This window comes from Enoplosus armatus, chromosome 7 (assembly GCF_043641665.1).
Source record: "Enoplosus armatus isolate fEnoArm2 chromosome 7, fEnoArm2.hap1, whole genome shotgun sequence".
Taxonomy (NCBI): Eukaryota; Metazoa; Chordata; class Actinopteri; order Centrarchiformes; family Enoplosidae; genus Enoplosus; species Enoplosus armatus.
In genome coordinates, this window is record NC_092186.1 from 9,541,133 (window position 1) to 9,564,782 (window position 23,650).

The following is a 23,650-nucleotide window of genomic DNA, read 5'->3' on the forward strand; positions in this document are numbered from 1 at the left end:
AAATGAAGTTGTCTGTTATTTGGCTGACAGTAGACACAGTAGAGTATATTTTGGGGTTGATCTGAATCTGGGATCTCCACAATGATTTTGTAAATATCATCTTGCTCTCAGGTGCTATTTGGAAAGTCCAACACTTTTTCAGTCAGCGGCCTGAAACAGCATTGCATCTCCATTTGGTATTTTGTCCAACAGAGCGAAATAAATTCATAGTGGTCACAGCAACATTTTTCATGGTCCTCAGTGGTGGTTTGTGTTCTGCAGTATCTTCTAGTAGAGTAGAAGTTATCTACTCAACACTTGGAAAACAGGAAAAGCAACTTATAGGTTTTCACTGCTTCCTTATTAGACGGTGAGGACAAATCTTAATGTATGTAATGTAATTTAAGAAAACTTAAAAAATATACTTTGACTTTTACTTATATAATAGTTAATACTAGTAATAGTTAATATTAATAAATGGCCACTTGAGGTTTGTTTATACCTCATACCGGCTCTGATTAATCCAACTTTTAATTTGGAGGCTACAGGCAATTTGTTTTGTTTTTTACAGTTGTCAGTGTATTCATGTTTACAAAAAGGTCCCACAGGAATATTGTATGTTTAAGTTGTGAAGGAGACCTGTAGGAATTGTGCAGGACAATGAATTCTCTTTAAATATATATGTATTTTTATTTAGGAATAAACATTTAACGCTTTAAAGATAAATGGTAAAAAGAGTTTCATTCAGTGTGTACAATGGTCATAGCGCACCAGTCTTATAGGATGTTATTTGTTGTACTATCTTAAGTAGCCTATTTACCAACAAGGCGAGTTTTTGACCCAATGTGAAGCCCCTCAAAAAAAGGCACTAAAGCCAAGCTCATGACAGCCTCATTGATAGTATTTTGGGAATTGTGGGTGCTGGTGTTTCACCATAAAAGGAAAGTCAAACCCTGGCAGCTGATGGGCTTGTTAGGGAACACTGACCTGTGTGATTGTCAGCAAGACAAATGGACAAAAGCTTTTTCTTACAGTTTCCTTATTTACACTCCTAATTAGGTATTCCCACTCAGTACAGACAACCGAACACAAACAGGATAAACAGTTTACCTTTAAAAAGATAAAAAGTTTTGAATGGGTATTCAGGAGTCTGAACGTCAGCAGAATCCCCTAATTATGTTCGGCTTAAGTCTGTTTTTCTGTCCAGTATGGTCTCAATTTAAAGTACACAACGTTTCAATTAGGCTGTAGGCAGACGTTTTTCACTGGCTGGAAGGATTTTAAAAGCTCTACTGATTTGTTTATCTTTCCAGCTGTTCCTCCTCATCACATTAGGAGTCAATGGGGAGCTGCTGAACATCATGTAATACAGTTCCAATTTTGGTCCAACAATGAACATCTGAAAGTGAAAGCAATTACTGTAAACATTATATTAGCAATAAATTAATTATACTAATATTATATATATATATATACACACACACACACACACACACATAAATGTATTTATTTGAGGCTTTCTTCCCAGGAGGCAATCCCTCCACACTTTACTCCCTTTAATAATATGAGTTTTTTTAAATTAGTTTATTCCACCTACAGTTTAACTTTTGTTCTACACACACGTTCTCTGTCTCAATGGCCACCTGTACTGTACGTTTAGCGCAAGGAGAGAGGTAGCAACAAAGGCTATGATTTCTTTTCTGATTGTCTCTATCTCACGTTACTGAAGTGGTCCAGCCCACAGGACGATGCCAGTCGCGCAGACAGTCCCTCCTGTTCTGGACACACTTTGGGAACGATTGTTATTCCTGCGCATCCAAAGATGACATCTCCAGTCACCAAAGCCATGATCGAGTCCTACGCACTCATGGTCATGGTCATGGGCACATTTTTCGTCTATTTCTGCGGGATGGTGTGGGCTTTTTGCAACCCGAAGCTGAGCGGAGCGGAGGAGGAGTGTGTGGCCGGTAAACAAGCAGCGGAACGCGGGGACGACTGCTGGGTTTACGCCCCAAATCCTCCAGAGCGGAATTTCAGGTGCGCCTGTACTCACCTGTCGGCACCACCGTACACCGCGGAGGGGCTCACACTGACCACTTATGTTCACTTCTGGGATGATACTGACAGTCTCCTTTCAGACTGCACCGCATTCTGCCGCGAGGATCGTGGAATTAACAACCAGATTGGAGATGGCCCCTCCTGGACCGCATAGGCTGAAAAGTTTGTGCCCTAGCCTACCATGCATGTCTGCATGTTTGCAAAGCTGTGTCGTTCTCATATAATATCTTTATGGAGTGAATGGACGAAAAGATGTGAGATAAAGTGGATGAAAACAGACAATGCTCAGTTTTATTGTCAGCTCTTTCCCAAATCATCACAACATACATCATCTTTTCCTATAACATTTGTCCATTTTATTTCCTGACACAGATAACAAAGATGGAAACAGAAAATCAAACTTCAAATGCTTTTAGAGCCACTGTAACTTGAATTCAGGCTTGCATGTTGCTGCGTCAGGCAGGGGAGTGAAGGTCTGACAGCCAGTGTGTTGTGCGAGACAGGAATAAAAAACTCTCCATCCCAGAATTGTGTGATGTGCATCAAGATGATCCAGGTCCTGCAGGACCACCGTCAGCATGCTGGGATTCTTTCTTTTTTTCGTTCAGTTTCTTTCTCACTTCCCTTTCTAGTTGCAGTAATGTCTCATACAGAGCCTCTGATGTTTCCAAATCGATATCCATCTGGAAAGCGGAACAGAAGACACAAAACTCACCACATGAAGTATTTAACAAGATAATTCAGACTTAATTTGAATGGATGGTATTTCTTTGCCGTACCTTACGCGGCTGCGTGTAGTTGTTTCCTAGCCCAGATGTTAAGCTGTGGTACTTAGCTTGAGGGTCCAGTGATTCAGGCTTTTGCTTAAACAGCCAAAACTACAAGAAAGAGCAGCACTCGTGAATGAATTTGTACTTAACTGTGCATGGAAATTAGAGCATTTGTTTGACCTACCAGGGCGTCAGCTCCATTATAAGGGGTCAAGGTGAAAGTGTTGGTGAACATTCTTATCTGAGATCATGAAAGAAATTTCAGTTTGTTATTCTGCTGACACCCATCACAGCACAAAGACAAACACTACTAGCTGGAAAAACAGGTGTGTGTCAGAGATGCACTCACAAGCCAAAAGACGGGCATACACAGGGTCCAGAGGAAGGCTGGGAAGGAGGGCAGGATACCGAAGGTCAGGTTGGTCATCACAAAACCAGGACAAATGACGGACGAGTACAAACCCTAGAAATCACAATAAAAGCAGGATCACAGTAATCAACATCATGGGAGGTGAACAAAAAAATGTGTGTGTGTGCATGTGTGTGTGCGTGTGTGAGCTGACCTGCTTGTTGTAGTGTGTGTTGAGCGCCAGGCTGAGCAGGTCGGAGGCATATTTGGAGGAGCTGTAAGGTTGGGTGCCTCTCTGGTGTTGTATGTCTTCAAGGTTAAAAGCCGAGCGGTGAGCGTTGCTGGAGGAGGTCCAGATCAGCTGGGAGGTCCGGTCTGCATGGCATAGAACTGGTTCCAGCTCCTTGATCTGGGCCATAGCATGGGAGAACAACTCAGCATAACAATACTCATTAAAAAAAAAAAAACACATCCTAACAAGTCATCAAGGCTCAGTTACAGGATTCATATTTCTAAACAGGAACTAAACAGCGTGTTTCTCTGTGATGGCAACTTAATACACGTCAGAATTCATCTGCAACCGCACAGTAAGCAGAATACTGTCCGCAGTGACCTTATGGCTGGAACAGTGCGCACTGTTAATTTTTAATGAGCATTGTTGCCAAGTGACAGACAGATCTAATATCACCTATATTTATTCCATCAAGGGTACAACAGCTGACAAGGACGACTCTCCTGCAGAAAACTGAAGGAAACATCCTTTTGTATTAGATTCTATGTGTGGGTCAGACCATGCTATTACATAATTCAGCAGCCAAAACAGCAGTCACTCACTAGCAGGAAGTGACCAAAGAGGTTGGTCGCAAAAACTTCTTGCAGGCCATCAGGGGTGACACAGTCCTTCTGCGTCAGAATCCCCTCACCAGTGGCAAACATGGTGATGACATTGCTGCAATGAAGACATTATAGAAATCTGAGCTCTGGAAAGGCGGCATGAGAAACATACGTTTGAAATAAGCTATTTTAAAATACTGTACACAGGCTGGATGTGTCAAAATGAAGACATCGATGCTGCTCCGTAATTTGGAGTAGCTTCAGAAGTCAGATGTTCACTAAGTACCTGGAGAAGAGGCCTTTGAAAAAGGCTTTTACATCAAACTGTGGGTTTGGCATGATGCCTGCGTTCAGGTAGAGGTAATCCAGCCGGTTATACCTGCAGCAGACAACCAAAGTCACACATATTCAGTTCTGTTCCAAACATAAAACACACATTTATAGAACATAACCTGCTCTGTATTGACGACTGTTTGAGTGTGTGAGTGTGCGCTTGACCGCCATGCTGCTGCGAGTCTATCCTCCCACCTGAGTTTGACCTCCTGTGCAGCGGTGAGGACCGAGGAGATGCTGCTGGTGTCCATCTGCAGCAGGGCCACCTGGGCTGTGGGGTGAGAGGTGAGGAGGGTGGAGCGAGCAGCCTGAGCCCTGCGCATGTTCCTGCAGGCCAGACACAGCTGGAGGCCCTCTGTGTCCTGTGAGAGGAGGCGCTCACACAGCGCCAGGCCGATGCCACTGCAGGGACACACATGCAGTGTACTGTGACACCTATCATTACAGCAGCTACAAAGTTTACTTTCATGACATTACTGACCCAAACACTCTTGTTTATTCCACATACATGTACTGTGTATGACAAAATGGAAGGAGATTTCAGCTAACAAAAATTCAAAAGATTTTGATGAAAGATCTCGTGTCATGAATCCATTACACTTTAGATGTTAGACTTGAGGTCCGTAATAAAAACAGTAAATACAGCCGTTACCTATTTGCTCCCGTCACCAACACCACCTTATTCATCTTTTCAGGTCCAGCTGGAAACAAACTGCAAGCAGAAAAACGCTAAATGTACTGTTCTTTCAATGCAACAAGTCCTGCTTGTGGACTAAGGAGTGTCTTCCGCTCCTGTGGAGTCATATGCGTCACTCCGCCTCCGTGTTGTGATTGGACAGCAGCAGCAGCACTCAGCCAATGAGATCCTGATCCCAGTCGGCTCAGCGTCAAGGACCGCCCACACAGTATCAGATATTCAGCACTGGTGTGTGAGGCAAGAGCTCTCAGAGACAGAATTTTCTCTTTAAATTTTATTTGTATTTCGTCTATCAATGTACAACTTTTGTTTACAACGTATATAAAAACATTCTCAACAAAAAACAAACATTTGAGTACAAATATGTAATAAAACTCATGAAATTTGTCAGGGTGCCATTACATTTTATACAGCTATACATCTAATTCATTTACTGAATTGGACAGTAAATGCCATGAAAAGATTTCTTTATCTGATGGGAATCACCACATGCTTCACAAATACCCAAATCTGTCTCCAAACTGAATATCATATTTATCTTATTCGCACAGATTCTTTGCCTTCAGAAAAACAAGGACATAAAAGTTGAAAGAACCATGCATTAGGGCAGACACGAGTGTGTTTTCCATGCGAGTTAAGTGGGACAAAGGCCTCTGATAAGAGGGGAGAGCCTGTAAATACAGCTGAACTGACGGGAACAGTGGTACGCAGTATGAAGTTCAAGCTATTAGAGAGTTATACACAGAATTAGGCCAGAAAAGAAGAAGAAAGAATCCAGCATACATCAACAAAAGGTAGAATAAACTGACTGCCAATAAGTGAAACCTGTAGATGAGTCATGAGCTAATATAAACTAACCTGAAGCAGTCATATCAATTCCATCGCCCCAATCAAACACATCATTTAGGCTGAATATTCCCTTTTCCTCTACATTCCTGATATAGAAGGCAATATACTGTCTTTGTCAACCGAGACAAACTCTAAGCAGATACGCATTCACTCGTTCGACACCCACAACACACTCTGTAACATCTTCCCCACAATGCTGACGGTAAACACATACTGTTGAACAGACGTAAACGTGGCCAAAACACCGCCTGGACTCCTGATAAGCTGCTTGCGACATCTGATTACTGTGGATGTCACTGCAAGACAATAGCTGAAAACCATTTTTCAAGCCATTTGTTTGCCATTTAGATCCAAAATGTGAGCAGGAAAGAATCAAATATGATACTCTAAACACGTCAGTTAAAGAGCACAATTAATCCCCAAATATATCAACAAAACATAAACACAACAAACACATATGAACATATAAATATTAATTCAAAATATTGCTATTTGAGATTTAGACTTATCTATTGAAAATACACAGTCATATACACTTCATGTTCAAATCACCGTAGGAAAAACTGCAGGGAGATGAGAAAGACTATATTTCCTTGTTATTCTAAAAGTGTGGAGTTTTTCTGAGAAATTGAGATGAAATACTTGGAAATTGAATTAAATGTAACAGTAATGGTCCCCCTCTACATTCAAGCAGTCTTCCAAAAGAAAACACAAGAACAACATTGCATACGTTTGCTATCAAACGGAAATTTGAACTCATATAAAAAAAATGAAATTATAATACATTTTTAAAAGTGCCGAATGTCACTTGCTACATTTAACTTTGGCTTCCTCGTCACAACCAATGTCACGACCAAACCTTCATCACGTTTCTGTGTGAGTTTCGGGGTCGGTGTACTATGAAACAGAATAGATTTTAAAGAATACCTGTATGTCTATAAAACGCCTTAGCCAACGTGCTAAATAAACTCAAGCTGACACACACCAAAAGTCTCTGGTAATCCATCTTTGTAGTGTGTAAGTCCATGAAAGAGTGTTTCCCAAATATCAGCTTGGAGGTGGCTCTCACCCTGTTTCTCTACTGAAACAAGATAGCTTAAACCTGGACCGTGTCTGAATCATGGTCCACTCTTGTCATGCACCATTTCCTCCAGAGATGAGCAGACTGGGAATCACTGTCTTAAAACATTGCCCCAGTTTAAAGGTTGTTATTCCAGGAGGGCTCGGTGTATTTCCTGGAAGGAGGGCCGCTCCTTTGTGTTCCTCCTCCAGCAGCTCAGCATGATCTTGTAGAGCGCATCCGGGCACAGCACAGGCTGAGGCAGGTAGATCTGCACGGCAGGGAGCAAGAAATGAAGCCAGGGATCCACTGTTTTCTTTTTATATATGTACATGAAATGCTTGTACACTCACCTGTCTTTTCTGGTCCCTGAAAAACTCCCCTGTGTTTTCTATCACCTGCTCATCAGTGAGCTGAGAGTAAGGCTGCTCCTTGCAAAAGTTTAGTATCTCCCACAGGGTCACCCCAAAGGCCCACACATCGCTAGCTGTGGTGAACTTTCCCTGCACAAGAAAACAGCGATGAGCACATTTTCCTTCACAAATATGTTGGTTAAATTCCAGGACATGCACACACAAACAAAGGGGAAAGATGTCAGGAAAACACAAAATAAAGGAAATTTCTCTACAATAAAAGTCAGATCTTTCGTTAATCAGTGCTCCTTACCAGCAGGATGCTCTCCCATGACATCCAGCGTATCGGCAGTACCGCTCTGCCCTGGATGCGGTAGTAGTCACCGCTGTACAGGTTCCTGCTCATGCCAAAGTCAGCTATCTTTATCGTGTAGTTTTTGCCCACCAGGCAATTCCGCGTGGCCAAGTCTCGATGAACAAAGTTTAGAGAGGAGAGGTACTTCATCCCCGATGCTATCTGAGCAGCCATGTAGCACAGATTATTGAAGCTGCAGAGGACGGAAAAGAAACAGCATCAAAAGACAAAAACTTTCACAAAGAGACACAGCTGTCTCTCACCGGTTTGTTCAACACTGCTCACCTGACCGTAGGTGCATTGCTGAGCAGAGCAAGTTGCCCCTCGGGTTCGTGGCGAGACAGAAACTGGTTGAGATCTCCGTTCTCCATATACTCTGTGATCATACAGAGCGGGTCGCTGTAGATGCACACAGCGAGCAGGCGAATGATGTTGGGGTCCTTCAAACGTGACATGATCTTTATCTCTTTCAGGAAGTCATTCCTTCCAAAAACACAAAAGGCAAGGGAGAAATCAGAATTGCATGAACTTAACATTTTCATTTCAAAGATTTATTTCCAGGTACAGGAATAAGGTATTTGGTGCAGATCACTCAGACATCAGCCCATACCTTGCATTTTTGTTGGCATCTGAACGGAGCATCTTCACAGCCACTAAAACTGGCTGGTCCTCAGGGATGTCAAATAAAAACTCTTTATTCATGAACTCCTGCATCCCCTCTGCTTCACACAGGTGCACCTGAGAGGAAGAACATGCGTTATAGGAGGAGAAGGAATACAACATTTAGAACTTCGCCTTTGCTTTAAGCTGCAAGAAAAGCAGCTGGAAGCCCGACGAGGGACACACACCTCTCCAAACTGGCCCTCTCCCAGCTTCTCTTTGAACGTGAGCAGCTTCCGTGGGAACTCCTCCACTGCAACATCCTTCCCTGACAACAGGTCCATGGTTAGTGCAGGGATGGCGTACGTGTTGCTTCCAGTCACGCCTTGCAAGTTCACAATGTCGGCCTCTGCATAATGAGGGACGCCATCTTGGGCTACAGTAGCTGTGGTGGATTTAGAAGCAGCCGTGCTGGAAGAAGCTGGAACACATACGGAGAGCTGTAACTAGGAATCTCAATAAGATAAGGGAGGTTGATTATCAATTTAAACGGACGTGTATGTGTAAGCAGACGTGCGTGTCCACCTACCAGGCTCCTCTGAGCTCTGAGCAAACTCCGGCAGCTTACATATGAGGCGCGATGGCTCCTGGTAGTCGGGACCAAGGGGGAAGATGCGCTCATAGGTGGAATTAGACTCTTGCTCGCTGATTGTGCTCGACTGGTTGTGGTTATGGTTGTAGGCGAATGTCTCGCTCTGTATTGACAAACTAGCAGTTAGTTCATCATCCAGCATCCGGCGAGAGGCCTAGAATGAAGGACGGCGGGAGGTGAAGGAACAGATCTGACCACCTCCCAGACACAAGACTCAGCGATCTCAATGGAAATGCACAACGTCACGTAACAGCAGCAATGAGCTCACCTTCTCCAACATCTTCTGCCACACCTGCCGCCACAAGATGATGACAATGATGGCCACGAGGATGAAGATGATGGCCACTAAACAACCGATCAGGATCCGGGTGTTGCTGTCATCTACTTTGTGGGTGGGGTCGTCTTCTGCGGAGGGAATGGGGAGAGACACCTTTTTAAGATGGAGACTGTACTGTCCGCATGCATGTATATGTGGGGGACCGTATGTATATAGCATTTACCTTTCCAAATAACTAGACTCAGATAGTTTGGATTTACAAAAAAAGTTTCAAGGAAAATGTGAAATGTGCAAAAGCAGAATAAACCTTTATCAAAACAATAAATACTCTTTATTCTGATAAACTGCCTTACAACTTAGCACTTTGCTTGTCTCTATTCCCACTGTTTTTTTCTTTGCTTTTGCTGCGTACTAATTTTGTCAAATGCTCAGACAAGGTTGTTGACAACAAAATATGCCATATTGTTATCTGTCATGCATGCCACAAAAGGTTTTATTGAATGTATAGCTCTTTATCAACTGTGTGGAGTGCTCACTAACCTGGTTGTATGTTAGGTGGTATTCCCGTCTTGGGTGGAGCCAGTGTTGTGTTGTACATGGCTGTATCTGAAAGGCCAGAAGGCGCAGAGCTGATCAGACATTTACTGTTCATCTTAAATCAGAAGGTCTCAAAACGGACTTATACGCAGTTCTTCAGTCTGTATACCTGACTGGAAGGTGATCTCGCTGAACAACATCCAGGCATCAGCGAAGTAGAACTGGCACTTGATGGCACTGGCCATGTGATTGGCCAGGTTGACGGTAACAAAGCGGGCGCTGGGATTCTTCTCGTCCACCACAGGGCTGAAGGAGAGTGGTGAGGCCTCCCAGTCTGCTTCAGAGCGGAAGTAACACACCACCTGGCGGAAGGCCTTGACATGCCGTGAGAACATGTTGTTGCAGTGGACCTGGACGCAGAGTTTAGTTGCTGATGAGAGACGTAAAAACTGAACATCTGGAGAAAAATATTGACTCGTATTACCAGGAGCCTCACCTTCATGGTGGTGAAGTTTCGTGTGCGGTCAAACTCAAACATGATTTCAACATATCCACTGGGGAAGCTCTCATTGTTCCAGCCCACGTAGTCATACCCGGGCCACACATTGTAGACGTGACTGTGCGTAAAATCATCCAGACCACACACTCCATCAGTCAGCTGGCCTAAGCCCTCTGTCATACTGAGAAGCAGAGAAAGAAAGAGCATAAAATAGAGGCAGAAATCACAGAGGAACATCCCTGCAACATCTTCAAAAGTTAAAGTGTTAAAGGGTTTTTATGGTACAACTTTTAAACACTAGGTGGCAGCATTGTAAAACCAATTCCTCACTTCTGCTGTTGGCTGTGATATTGTAATAAAGGCCATTTTCTTTTCCCTCTGCTCTGTTGCCGGACAGAGAGAAGGAAGCCTGCCTTTGTCATGGAGGACATTATTCACCATGCCATAGTCTAAACACTACTGTCAACAGAAGACTGATTGGTTCATTCCGGTTTTTAAACTTCATAAGCACTGTTGACTCAGTCATTCCCATGAGGTATTGCCTAACAGTAAACCACCATGACCCGCTCACCACCGTCTGTCTCTCTGCTTTCACCATGGTGACCAGGCAACAACAAGGTGTGTGTGTGTGTGTGTGTGTGTGGGGGGGGGGGGGGGGGGGCGGGGGGGGTTGCAGACGAAGGATGAGAGCAATGATGAAGCAGTGTAGAGGGCTGTGTAAACACACATAGAAACACCTACATATACATACACACACACACACACACACCTGTGGATGACAGCTCCATCATAGACAGAGTCGTTGACATAAACAGGGTTCGCAGGCAAGCTCATCTGTTCTCCTGCTGGAGAGTTGTATGACACAAGACCATCTGCAAAGCAAAGAACATTGTTCATCGTTTAGATTAAATCAACCCAAAACATTTTGAAACATCATTCCAAACTCATGTTGTGCAGAAACACGATGCTCAAAACCACAGAGGTTTGTCCGAGTTACAGTTTGTTGAGTTACAGAGAAATATTTACAAAATGAGGCACAAGGCAGGAGAGGAATTTCCATTAATACAAAAATGTGATATTAGATTGCTGTATTGAAGCACTGGAACAAGCAGACACAGAATATGTAGTATGTCAAATGTTTTATTAGAGGGCCTGGTGACACAAAGTTTCAGTTACCCAAGAATGTGGATTTTTCTGCTTTTCTTATTGTTTGCTTGTTGTTTTTTCCGGTCAAGCCAGTTGTCTAAATATTCTCATTAACAAGAAATAAAGTGGGCTAAGCACCAGCAGGTGCTATGAAGCCCTTAAAACTGCTATTGCTTTTTTTGTTTGGACCCATCAAGTCTGCCTGACAAACCTTCAACCATATTGAATTATTCGAAAAACGTCCCCTTTTTTTCCTTTGTAGTCAAATAACCTAATCTAACCAAATTTAAAATTGAGATTTTGAGCGTGGGAACTTTGGGGGTCAAACGGGGAAACAATAAAAGGAACAGAACAAAAGTAATGGGGTGTTCCCTAACTGGAAGCATCAATTAACAGTTATCAGTGTTTCAACAGTGCCCCTCTTGTTATAAACGGGTGAATCAGCAGATCCTTTCTATCTTTATGGGCTCAAAGGTCGCAACTGGTGCCTCAACCCAGCTGTGATCTTTGCTCCGTCCTAACATGTCCCCCTCTCTTCCCACCAGCCTCTTCCTTTGTGCCTCGGCCACCTCTTACCCAGCCACTCGCAGCCGTAGAGCTCCACTCTCATGCAGACGTTCATGGAGTGGTCCGTCACGGGCATGAAGCGGACGAAGCGAGCGATGATGGGCGGCTCGAGGTCCTTGAGGACGATGTCGTAGGCGTTCCTGTTTCCTTCGATCACCTGCGGGTAAAACAAACTCACCATGACCTCATGAAGAAGCTCACTAATTGCTCCTTATATCATTTATAGATAATGAAGAATTAATGAATCAGTTATAGATATACTATCTCTATTGAGACTGTAAACACAGTCATACCAGGTATGAACAATGATCGGCCATAAAAATATGACCTGAGGGCAAATGATGAGTATCAGTGCACAGTTCATCTTGATCAGAAGTTTGTCAAGCCAGCGTAGAGCACTGACTGTTATGTTAACCTACCTGCTTGCCCTGCCTGTTCCTCCATGAGATCCAGCGGCTTCCATCACGGCTGTATTTAATCTTGTACATCTGGGCGAACTCATTGCCGATGCCTCCCGCGTGGCGACCCTGGGTGCCCACAAGGGTGATGAAGTGGAGCGAGCGGAGGTCAATCTGGAGAAACTCCTTCAGGCTGTCTGGCTCGACCGTTATCTCTGGACACCACGCGCCGTCGCCCTCCTCGAAGTCCAACCTGAGAGTGAGAGAGAGAGAGAGAGAGAGAGACAGAGAGACAGAGAGAGAGAGGGAAAAGATGAAATAACGGCGAGTGGATGTTCATATTAGAATTACAGCAGGAAAGGGAAAAGAGCGAGGGAGAAGAAAAATTGGGACAGGATGGAGAGGGAAAGGTGAGAGGAAAGTAAAAGTGAGTGCGGTGGTGGATTTCAGTTCTTACAGGCTGTTATAAAAACACCTCAGTGACAGCCTGCGTCGTAAATTCATCTTAAAGTGTTAATTTTGGGCAAGGGGCTGGCAGGGAAGAGGGGGAGCTGGGCGAGACTGAAAACACAGCCAGGATGGATGGGGAAAGTGTATTACATCATTATCCTGATACTTACTAAAGGCCACCCAAGTTCTTCTGCACACACACACACACACACACACACACACCTAATCATGTGGCTGTAAGTAGAACTGATACCCCAGTTTGTGGCTTACTGCAAATAAACAGGCACAGGCACCTTACAGGAAAAGCCACCCACACACACACTTATTATCAGGGTAAACATACAATGAAGAGTGTGTGTTAGAGTGTGTGTGTGTGTGTGTGTGTGTGTGTGTGTGAGAGAGAGAGAGAGAGACAGACAGACCTACCTGCCATATCTAGCAGCTGTGGACTCAGACCACTGGCTGGAGGCGGAGATGTCCTCGTCCTGTATCTGCCCTCCTGACATGCCCAGAGGATACCGACACACTCCTGAGACACAACATGTTTGGTTAAAAGACTAGAAGAAATAAACAGACAAGCAGATGAACGTCCACTCTGATGTGTGTTTAGCCTTAAACACTCTGTATTTTACCAAGACGGGGAAGTGACTAATCACTGAGCATTGTTGTTAAAGAGTAGCTTTTTTGTTTACCAGTGCTTTTTTGAGTACATTCTGAAAGCAGTAGTTTGACTTTAACTCACTATAACTGCATTCTTTTGATCATGTAGGTTTGGAAAGGCTAGAAATTATTATGCTGCTATGACACATTCAAGAAGAGATTTCATTTGGTTTCCTCTTTTTGAAAATGTGAAAATTACCTCTCATGAAGGAAAGATGGCCACCAGTTTGATGTGTATCACTGAATTTGAGAGGGGTCGGTTGAAAGTGGTGCATGGTAACTAAGTACATTTACTCAAGTATTGTACTCATGAAAAGTGTGTGAGGTACTTGTACTTTACTTGACCATCATATGCTACTTCTACTGCACTACAGTTGAGATGGATGGAAATATTGCACTTTTCACCCTGCTAAACTTGTCAACACTTTGACAGCTTAAGTTACTTTTCATATTCAGATTTTAATAACCTACAATAAGCACATATTATACAGTAAATTAAACCAACCAACAGTATATAAAATAACTACAACTGGCTCCACCTTAGCCAGCAACCTTAGGACGGTGTTTACATGTCAGCTACGTCTCATTCCCTGTTTAGTTTACTCGACATACACGTGCCAAACAAACCATTTAGCCTTTGTTGTAACGTTACGGCCAGCAGGTGGATAGTGTAGCATCAAGACTGGAAACAGGGAAAACAGCTAGCCTGGGTCTATCTGAAGGTGAGTCTCGTGGTCTCCGTCAGGTTGCCAAGCAACCAGCGGAGACTCCATGCTATGCAAAGTCAAGCTGCTGGCTGTAGGTTTGTATCTAACAGGCAGAGTGGTATCAAATATTCTCATCCAACCATTATTAAGACAGTGAATAAGCGTATTCCCCAAAATGTCTCTGAATACTTTTTCCAGCCCCGCAGGTATGGTATACTCATATTGAAATGTTTACTGTCAGGATCCCACAGTGATCCTTTGACAATTATTTATGGAATAAACTTTAAAGTAGCTCCTTTTTTACATTTACTTGAGTAGTTTTACTTCGACGTACTCAAGTCTATAACAGTGCTTCTATTTAAGCAGGCTGTCCGCTGGTGTTTAAGGCTACCTGATTATCGCACTCTGTAACCTGCAGCTCCCCTCACTTCTCTCAGACCAACCACAGCGCTGGTCGGCGTTGAAATTTAAAAAAAAAAAACACACTCAAACATTCACCAGACGCTCTCAGATATTTCTAAGACAGAAGTACTTAATTCTCATCTCCTGTCAAGAAACCTGCAAAATGTGATGGATAGTGCTAGATTTAAGGGGTGGGGTGGTGATGTGAGAGGGCTGCACACAAACACACACATCCAAGCAGCTACACACTCCTTGCACTGAAATTGTGGTTGCTCTATTGAAATAATAAGCTGGATCCATTCAGTGTCTCTGCCAGTCCAAACAGTGCTGGTATCAAGCACATGTACAGGAGTTAGTTACTGTGTGTGTGTGTGGTAAAACTGGCTGGTTTGAGTCAATCACGCCTCCACTGTGCGGTCAATAGAAGCAATATGCCCTCTGTTCCCTGTATGCCCCTCCACCCCCTCATCCTCCTTTTTTTCTGTCTCCTCTCTGTCCTGTCCTCACTCCTTCTGTGTGGTCTCTCCCGTCCCTCTTTTCTTCTGTCCCCTTCATTGGTGAGAGGTGATAAACGTTAACAGCGTGATTCAGGAAAAAAACGTTCATCTCATTAAGACTCAGCGGGCCTGTGGCTAACTGAGCGTGACGCAGCCGACGTGGTATCTATTAACTTTTACAAGGCTCTGAATGAATCTACTGATTTCTGGGCGTTTCCTCGAGCAAAAATGAAAGGGCTCTTTTCCAACGTGCTCTATCTACAGGGTTGTGTTGCTCTTGTGTTTTGGCCTTACATTGATAACTTACAGGATATGAGCCGATAGTCAGCCTTGTTTATGGATGAAAGAGCCTTTGGTAAAACTTGATTTCCGTGTATGTGATAGCGTTGGGACACGGCTTTCGCTTGAGCTGGAGCCGGACGTTAAAGGGAGACTGACCCTGTTGGCCCGGCCCCTTGTCTCACAGAAAAACCTTTGAGAAGATGCCAGCAACAGCAGAGCGCAAGGTTCAAGGCCTTCCCTGTCCCCCCTCTTGCTCTTTCTTTCCTTCTTTTTCTCCCCCTGTGATTCTCTCTCTTCATCTTTTCTTGATCTCCTCCAAATATTTGCTTAAAAGTCAAGATGTGGAAACCCCTGAAGGTTTTTGGGACTGGGACTGATGACCTGATACTCTGCTCACATGTCTGTGCACACACAGAAACCAGGCGTAGATGCAACCACACACACGCATGCGGCCTTCGTCTTGGCAGTGACACAGTGACAGCTTGAAGGAGGCACAAACAAAAACTCTTCCAGATGTCTACATTCGCCTCCTCTGTCCTCCTTTCATCTTGTCCTCTCTAACCTTTGTTCCATGCTGCCCTCCTCTCTTCAGCCCTCATCATTCATCCCCAACTGTTTACACCCCTCCACTCCTATTTCTCTCCTCGCACCAGATCGCCTTGGCTATAAGCAGACCACATCAAAAGAAATCATCTTACTCCTCTCGTATTCTCAGAATATTAGTGGTATCCCTGGCTACATAATTACAAAACCATTTTAATGATAGGTGCGGTGCTCAAACTGCACGTATGATAGCTGTAGTAAAAAGGCAAATCGTCAGAACCTGCTTCAAGAGAAACAGCAGAGATCTCCAATAAATGATTTTGAATCAAATCAGGACAGGATAAGATGACAAAGAGCCTCAATGTTTGAAAATAAAGTGGAAAAACTGGAATGATAATGTCTGGCATCAAGTAGCTGAAATCTGTCTTTGGTGCCGTGTTGCAGCCTGGTCCAGAGGTTATGGGGTTTGACGTGGTTGGCGTTCCTGCACTTGTGAGAGCCAGAAGAGCAGCACATGAGCCTCATTCACACAGAGGTAAAGAGACATCAACATGAAAAAAGAGATGACCGTAGTGCAGCATCTCAGCATGAGCATGAGCATGAGCTCGTGACATAAATTGTGTAATTTTTGGAGTCTGGCCATAAAAATATAGTGAGACACACACACACACACACACACACACACACACACACACACACACACACACACACAAACAATGCATCATCACCAGTTGGGGGAAAACACAGCAATTGCCTGGGTCGTAATTGATGAAAATAGGAGTCATTATCAGAGTCTTTAACCACATCCTCGAGAGAGTCAGAGAGACGGGCTTCAGTATGCCATGCCGGATGTGTGACCGCTCCTCCAAATGTTGGTTTTTGCTGTGTTTATTTATCTACCCAACCCACTCAGAGGTGACCCCTGGGGTGAACTATGGGGGCAGGCGAGTGTGTTCATTTGGACACACATACACAGATTTACCCCCCTACACACACACACACACACACACACACACCACCACCACCCATCAGGCTCAACATTTGGCCGCAGTATCTAAAAATATCACCCCAGAAAAAGGTGGAAAAATACCAGCCTTGTGTGGTGGAGAGAGAGAGAGAGAAAGAGAGAGAGATGAAGGAGTAACGGACCAAACCCTCTCTCTCACCTCTTGATATTTTACCGCACCCTGACTACTGAAAGGCAGGTTTGTTCTGTAGTGTTTGCTGTCCAACCGCTGGCTCCACACGCACACGCATACATGCTGTGCAGTCACGAAAGCTGATGTTGACATCTGCTTCATAATACCTGTCCGTTTGGGCATTTTTTAAGGAGTTGTTTATAATTTACTTTACTTAAAATTAATGCATATTTTTCTTTCTTTCTGCTGGATGTATGAATAGGAAACACGTTAGCTAACACGTTCGCCACAACAACTTTGTCAATAATGTGTTTACACATTGGTCTGCTGCCTCCAAACAACAAACATGTCTCCTGCTGAGGTACGGTTTACTTTTGTGATAAAACCATATAATGTTTTGACTTGCTAAAACATAGCATATTTGTCACACAAGTATAAAGAGGTTTCAGCAAACTGACTAACGTAATGTCAACACACAGCAATATCCATCTAATGTTAGCTTACATTAGCCACCACAAGCTAGTGGTCATATTAGATTAAGGAGGAAATAAGTGTTTTCACTTTAACATGTTATCCTTTGGATTTTTCTTTTTTTCCCGTGTCTGATAATCCATAAATAAAATCAATCAATCAATAGCAGCAAAATGTGAATTGAGCATGGGTGTATTATAATTCTCATGACTTCTAACTTGTAAGAAGTATAAGAGGAAGATTATTGCTTCTTTCGAAAGTGGCAATTTTTTAAAGTCATTGCAGTGGTATGTGATTTTAATGATTTAAAGACAAAGTTATAATGCATTCATTCATTTATTCAAGATTAACTTTAAACTTTAAACTCATGAGAGGAAGCCCACACAGTAATGCTTGATATTTGGCTGCTCTGCTCAGGCCTTTGCTAATGTGCACGCCTCCTCCCCCTCCACAGTGAAATAAAGTTCGCCCACTCACGAGTAAAATGGGAAAGACAGGGATGGTATAACTCCATTGCTTGGGAATTTTAAACAGGGGAAAGTTGGCATCACTCAACATCTCAGCTCTACTAAATTCAGCCATGAATATTTCCAGACAGTGGAAAAATGACCCTCTTCTCAATGCAGCAGAACTAAAGCATTAGACAGAATTATAGGTGGATATATCCTGCTTCCATATATTAGAGCAGGTTGAGATTTGAGCTTTCAGTGACACTTTTGAAATAATCGCTGGTGGTTTTTGAGTGAAGAATTCCCTTGGGTCGGATTATAGATACAAAACTTTGTCTTGAATGGTGAACTTGTTGAACTTTGACCATGATCAGATGCACAAACAGTCCTTTCCATGACTTATGAGTGGTCAAATACTGGGAAACGCACACCCCCCACACACACACACACACACACACACACACACACACACACACAAAAGTGCTGGGGAGAAAGACAGAGCCTATTTCAATGGACTTTCCTGCTGTCAGAATGTCTGGTATGCATTAGCCACAGACTCCAGTGGGATAGCTGGATCCACAGTATGCGTGTGCATGCGGGTATATGCATGCGAGCAGGCACACAGACACACGCACACACACACACACACACGCACACACTCACAAAAACACAGTAAGAAGAGAGACAAGCAAAGAAAGTCACTCCCATAAGGGTCAAACCCTCTAATCCTTAATTAAGTGTAGCTGAGAAGATGCCTCATAAAATATCCACAGTCACGATGTTTGGTGTTGAATGCTAAATGGTACAAGATCTATGATTCTGTAGAAAATGTGAAATGTTTTTAAGCATCCCGTGTTACATTCACATCTGGTTAAATAGGTCAAAAATGTAGCTATTAAAATACATGTGTAAGGAGGCATACGCATGAAAGTAACCACAGCATGCACACCCCATTTTACTTGAAAACTCCTCCTATAAACGCTCTCTATGATCTCTGTCTCTCTCACTCTCTCTCTGTTTCTTTCCTCGCCTTTTTAAAACTCCCTGCTCTCTCTCTCTCTTATTCTGTTAGTTTTGGCACACAGAGCGAATGGATGACAAACAGGGAAAGCCAGGTTTTGAGTGTGTGTTTACGCATGATGTGTGTGTGTGGCTCACTCTGTAAAAATGAGAATCATTTAAGGTACGTGCAAACGCTCTGGAAAACAACAAGGCAAAGTTTAAACATAACTTTTTGTTTTCTTGGTTTGAAAAAAATGTGATGTTTGTCATTTCCCTTCAGCACTGTTGACTGATCTCCACTTGAGAGAGCAGAAAAGGCCCCAGTTGTATAACAGCGTAGAATATAATGTCAAAAAGTTTTACTTTGAAAGTGGAGGTGGGGTGGAGTAAAGCAGGAGGATGTGGAAGTGATGGGGCGTTTTTTTTTTCCACTGTTATTTTTTTTCTTTTTAAACACTGCTTGGCAGAGTGAGGTCAGTGTGACCGGTCAACTCTGTGTTGAACCTCCCGGACTAAACCATCATTAAGTACTGTTTAGATCTGTGGACCTGTCATTCATTATCCTTTCAGCAATAAAGAAAAACTCAGCGCGATGACAGAAACTCTGAGTCTGAAGTCATAAACAGTAGCCAGATCGGGGTTTTTACTGGCAAATATCTGCTGTACTTCTACACTTTCAACAATAACCTAAAAACCTCTCTTTGGTTCCTGTTTGACTCTGTCTCTGCTCGCCAAATGTTGCTACTCTGTTTCCTTGTAAAAAATTATTGGTCCTTTTTCATTGACATCACAAAAACCACCCGTACAGCGGAGCGAGAGCTGGAGAAAGGCGTGCATGCTGGGATCAAAGAGGCCAAACCAGAGAGAGGGGACCACATGGCTCCCACAGAGCAGCACTTATCCAAAATCTGAATCAGTCGCAGTCTGGACTGGACTGGAGCAGACCAAACCCAAAAACATTACCCAAAACTCACAAAAGTCATTTAATAGTATTCACGAACTCTTGGATATGATCTCATTGCAGTCAGAGACTTGAATACAGACAGAAATCATAGCGCAAAAAAAACGGCACCACAGACCTGGGTTGACCTGTGATGTGACGGATCCTAACAGGTAGAGGAGGATGAGGAGGAGGAAGTGAATGTCCCACAGGGGCTTCATCCCAAACACATGCACAGAGACAGGCTTCCGATCTGAAAAACAAGAAGGACACAGCAGGTTATGGAAACGTGCAATACACAGAATATATAGTTTCAACACAAGGCTGAAACTGTGAAAAATAGCTCCGTATGTTGTGCTTATTTTGAATTAACTCCTCTGTATTCATGGGAACCAACATTTGTTTGGATATAAAAGGGGGGAAAAAGGGAGTTTAATTGGAGGCATGTTTTCATTTCACTCAATAAAAGACACAATAATTGCCACCAAACTGAAATTTCCATTTATTTCGTGCTTTATCACTCTGTGAGAGAGAGCCTGTTAAATTCAATCTGTGGCGATATTTCAATGTCGGCCATACAAGACAGAGAAGTCTCAGTTCATATGCAATTAAAATGAAGCTTTTTATTTTATAATTGTACATAACACACACTAATTGTAGGAAGAAATGATGAATGAATAAGTGAAGGGACGAGCGACGGAGGACGAGGAGAAAGAGACGTTGAGACACTGAGTCACAGACATGACTTCAGCTGGACAGACACAGCGCCAACAAGCCGCCTCCAACTGACCACTTAGTGCAGCAGCAGAGCAAAACAACTAGTTCCAACTAGTTTCTGTCCACATGTCATTTAGGATGTGAGTTCACAGATGAAGAGTTTAAAAAAGCGGACAGTCGAGGAAATGCATACACCCTCTGTAACTTCACGTTCGACTTTTGCTGTATTAAATGTTTACAGTGGGACAAGGATGTGTTCGGTTACACACTTGAGCAGTTTTCACCCACATTAGCAAAAGCTTCCACTTAGTTTGCTTCACTCAAACAGCTCAGTGGAGTTACCTGATCATGACCGAGTTAACTACTTGGAGAATCCACTTTTACCCTGTCATATTACTGAGGTTAGTTTTATTGTTCACACCATGTTAATCACATCTTATGTAACAAGACTGTGCAGCAAAAGGGAAATGAGACACTCAATTGTTAGTAGACAGAAAAACCTATAAATAAAATGTTTTAATGAAGTTTTCCAATGCTCTCACTATCTAATGGTTTTGTGTCTTTATGGTAGAGCAGACGACGGGCTTTGTGCTACAGCTCCAATATAAATACTAAAAGACATCACCAAAGCAGGGTTATCTAAACCCAATTACACATGACACAAAACAAATCTGCCAGAGCACTGTGGGAATTTTCAGTGTGTGAGTGTGTATCAGGCGTTTCCTGGTCCTCATCCCCGGCCAAAAACAACATTTTCCTGACGTTTCCCCCGTTGAAATAACAGAAGGATCAGCAGCATGCTGCTCAGAGCTGCTCCGCTCCGGTCTGGTCAACAGGACAAAGACTGGGCTACAGTACAGGCCTTCATTCACATGCTGTTCAATGTGCCGTGATGGTGATTGTACAGTATACCTAAAATATCATCTCAATGCTTGTCTCTCATTGCTTATATCCAGCAGGGGATCTCCACCAGCAGTGACTTTTGTCTGCTAACGCTCCAGTTAACCTCTGTCTAAATTAACCTCTGACATATATGAAGTCCAGGTTCACTTGTGCTGCACTCTGTCTATGGGAAACAAATCCAGACCTGCTGATTTTGAGCTTGTGCCCACATTTCCTCAGCTTTCCACATTGCCTGGTTACAATGTTTGGACATGTACATTTGGAAATATGAAAAATTTAGTTGGAAAACACTGATATTTATCATTTGTTTCCTCCAAAGATAAGTGCCGTGGATGAAAACTGATTCTCAAAAGTCTCTTGAATTAAGGCCAAACACTTGAGCGAACCTTTAAACTAAACCTGTACTAAAAACAACCTCAAACTAATCTCGTGCGACTAGCGCTGATGGTCCACCCTCTGAATTTTGCGACACTAATTACGGCCTGACTCGCCTCTTTCATTGTGCCTTCACACACACAATCTCATTGCTTTTCTTACCTCCATTTCCTGCAGCTTCAGATTACGGCCACTTCCCACTGAGACGCCTTTGCTAAGCTGAACTCCTCTCGGCTTTTCATAGCTAATGAAACACAAACACCTGATGGCTTGTGTGCATTTGGAAGTCAAAGTTGTGTTTACCACGTATGGGAGAACATTTATGTGAAGGCTGCCTGTGCTGTATATGGGAAGAGAACTGACCTTTGCTTCTACATTTGGAGACTCTCAAAGGATCATACTGGTGTGTTCGCATGTTTTAGCCCATTTACTGCAAATCACATACATTTTACATTACTGCTCACCATTTACCAAAGCATGCCATAACTGGGGAAGGGGGTCAGTCTCTCAGTCTTCAAAGTTTTTACTTCCATACTAAGAAAAACCTTTTTAATTCAAATAAGAACATGGCCTTTCCTCAGGCGCCACCCTCACGCCAATATCTTTTTTTTTTTTTTAAGGTTTTGGTCCAAGTGTTAAGGATCTAAGACTAGCTTTATCTCCATTTTTCCTCTGTTTAACAATATTGTTTCCTTGTATGCATTGTATGAGCATCAAAAAGTCATGGGGCCCCCAGCAAGACAGAACTAGCTGCAAAGATTTGAAAACTGCTTGAGATAGGTATGAACAGTCTACTGTGTGGTCCATTCAAATGCTGCTGAAAAGCTCAGACATCTAAGTTTTGAGAGTGAGCCGGTCTGCTTTAACAAACTATGGTGTTGGAAAATCAAACCCAAAAGACAAACACTAAGCAAACATGGATGTTGAGAAAATGAGAATGAGAATTTGATAACGTGTGCAATATTTGATGGTATGTAACAGTCAAGCCTAAAGGGTGCACACTAATATAAGGGTGTACGAGCAGTACATGAACACATCCACCTGGTAGACTCTTCATAAATAATCACTGCTTCAGCTGCAGTACCACACACAGCTCTGCCAAAAAATAAAGACTACTAAAATATGAACTGTGATGGATTATCCACCTCAAGCACATTCGGGGTGTCTCCATGTTGATTTTAATACTGCCCTGACATGTGACTGCCTTTTAGAGCCTGTGGTAGCCTTTGGAAAGTGGCTGGCTGTAATGTAAACTATGCAATTTGTAGAAAATGGGCTCAATTGGTGTAAAAACAGGCTTTTAAAAAAATGTTACACCCTTAAATGATTTATACAGGATATTATTTAAGATGTCAGAGTTAAGGCTGCAAACCATTGTTGATATTCTATATGTTAAGTTGAGTGTCCAGTAAGTTCAACTTCTGCTCCTCTGGATCCAGCTGTGTTCTCAATACCTGTGTGAAGTGAACAGCTGTTATTCCAGCGCTGGCCTCTGTTACAGTAACATCAGATCAGTCAGCAGCGCTGGAGTAACAGGCGCAGGTTCACGGCTCTGGAAAGTTCTCTCCATTCTCGTCTTACAGGAACACAGCAGGAAAAACTTATTCATGTCCTATCTCGGTTTCAAAAAGTGTCTATTCCAAGATTTTTTCCTTTTCACTTTCAAAGACATATTTCAAACTTTTGAGGGGAAAAACTGTAATAAGCTTATGAACGCATATCATCTGAAGGGTTAGATTTCCACTTACTGTGTATACATGTCAAAAGTGTCCATAGCCTTTTACTTATTACGCTCTCGCT

At 43.0% G+C, this 23,650-nt stretch overlaps 2 protein-coding genes across 5 annotated transcripts; both read right to left on the reverse strand.

The window, feature by feature from the left end:
* Positions 1 to 2,310: 2,310 nt before the first annotated feature.
* Positions 2,311 to 5,073, reverse strand: hsd17b7 (hydroxysteroid (17-beta) dehydrogenase 7). 4 transcript variants are annotated; one of them, XM_070908826.1, is made up of 9 exons: positions 4,976 to 5,073; positions 4,519 to 4,725; positions 4,277 to 4,369; positions 3,991 to 4,105; positions 3,371 to 3,565; positions 3,157 to 3,270; positions 2,992 to 3,048; positions 2,817 to 2,915; positions 2,311 to 2,720 (listed from the first exon to the last, which is right to left on the reverse strand). In XM_070908826.1, exons 1-9 carry the CDS (start codon positions 5,008 to 5,010, stop codon positions 2,580 to 2,582), a joined length of 1,056 nt encoding a protein of 351 aa, XP_070764927.1. In that variant the 5' UTR covers positions 5,011 to 5,073; the 3' UTR covers positions 2,311 to 2,579. The 4 variants fall into 4 exon arrangements, with proteins under 4 accessions (XP_070764927.1, XP_070764926.1, XP_070764928.1 ...); XM_070908825.1 differs by having other exon boundaries at positions 3,371 to 3,604; XM_070908827.1 differs by lacking the exon at positions 2,992 to 3,048.
* Positions 5,074 to 7,077: 2,004 nt separating this feature from the next.
* ddr2a (discoidin domain receptor tyrosine kinase 2a) lies at positions 7,078 to 20,076 on the reverse strand. Its single transcript, XM_070908426.1, has 16 exons — positions 19,995 to 20,076; positions 13,190 to 13,292; positions 12,335 to 12,566; positions 11,925 to 12,072; positions 10,972 to 11,074; positions 10,200 to 10,383; positions 9,873 to 10,113; positions 9,707 to 9,772; positions 9,158 to 9,294; positions 8,823 to 9,043; positions 8,486 to 8,708; positions 8,248 to 8,375; positions 7,923 to 8,120; positions 7,596 to 7,830; positions 7,283 to 7,432; positions 7,078 to 7,200 (listed from the first exon to the last, which is right to left on the reverse strand). The coding sequence occupies exons 1-16, from the start codon at positions 20,074 to 20,076 to the stop codon at positions 7,078 to 7,080; spliced, it is 2,574 nt and encodes an 857-aa protein (XP_070764527.1).
* Positions 20,077 to 23,650: the final 3,574 nt, after the last annotated feature.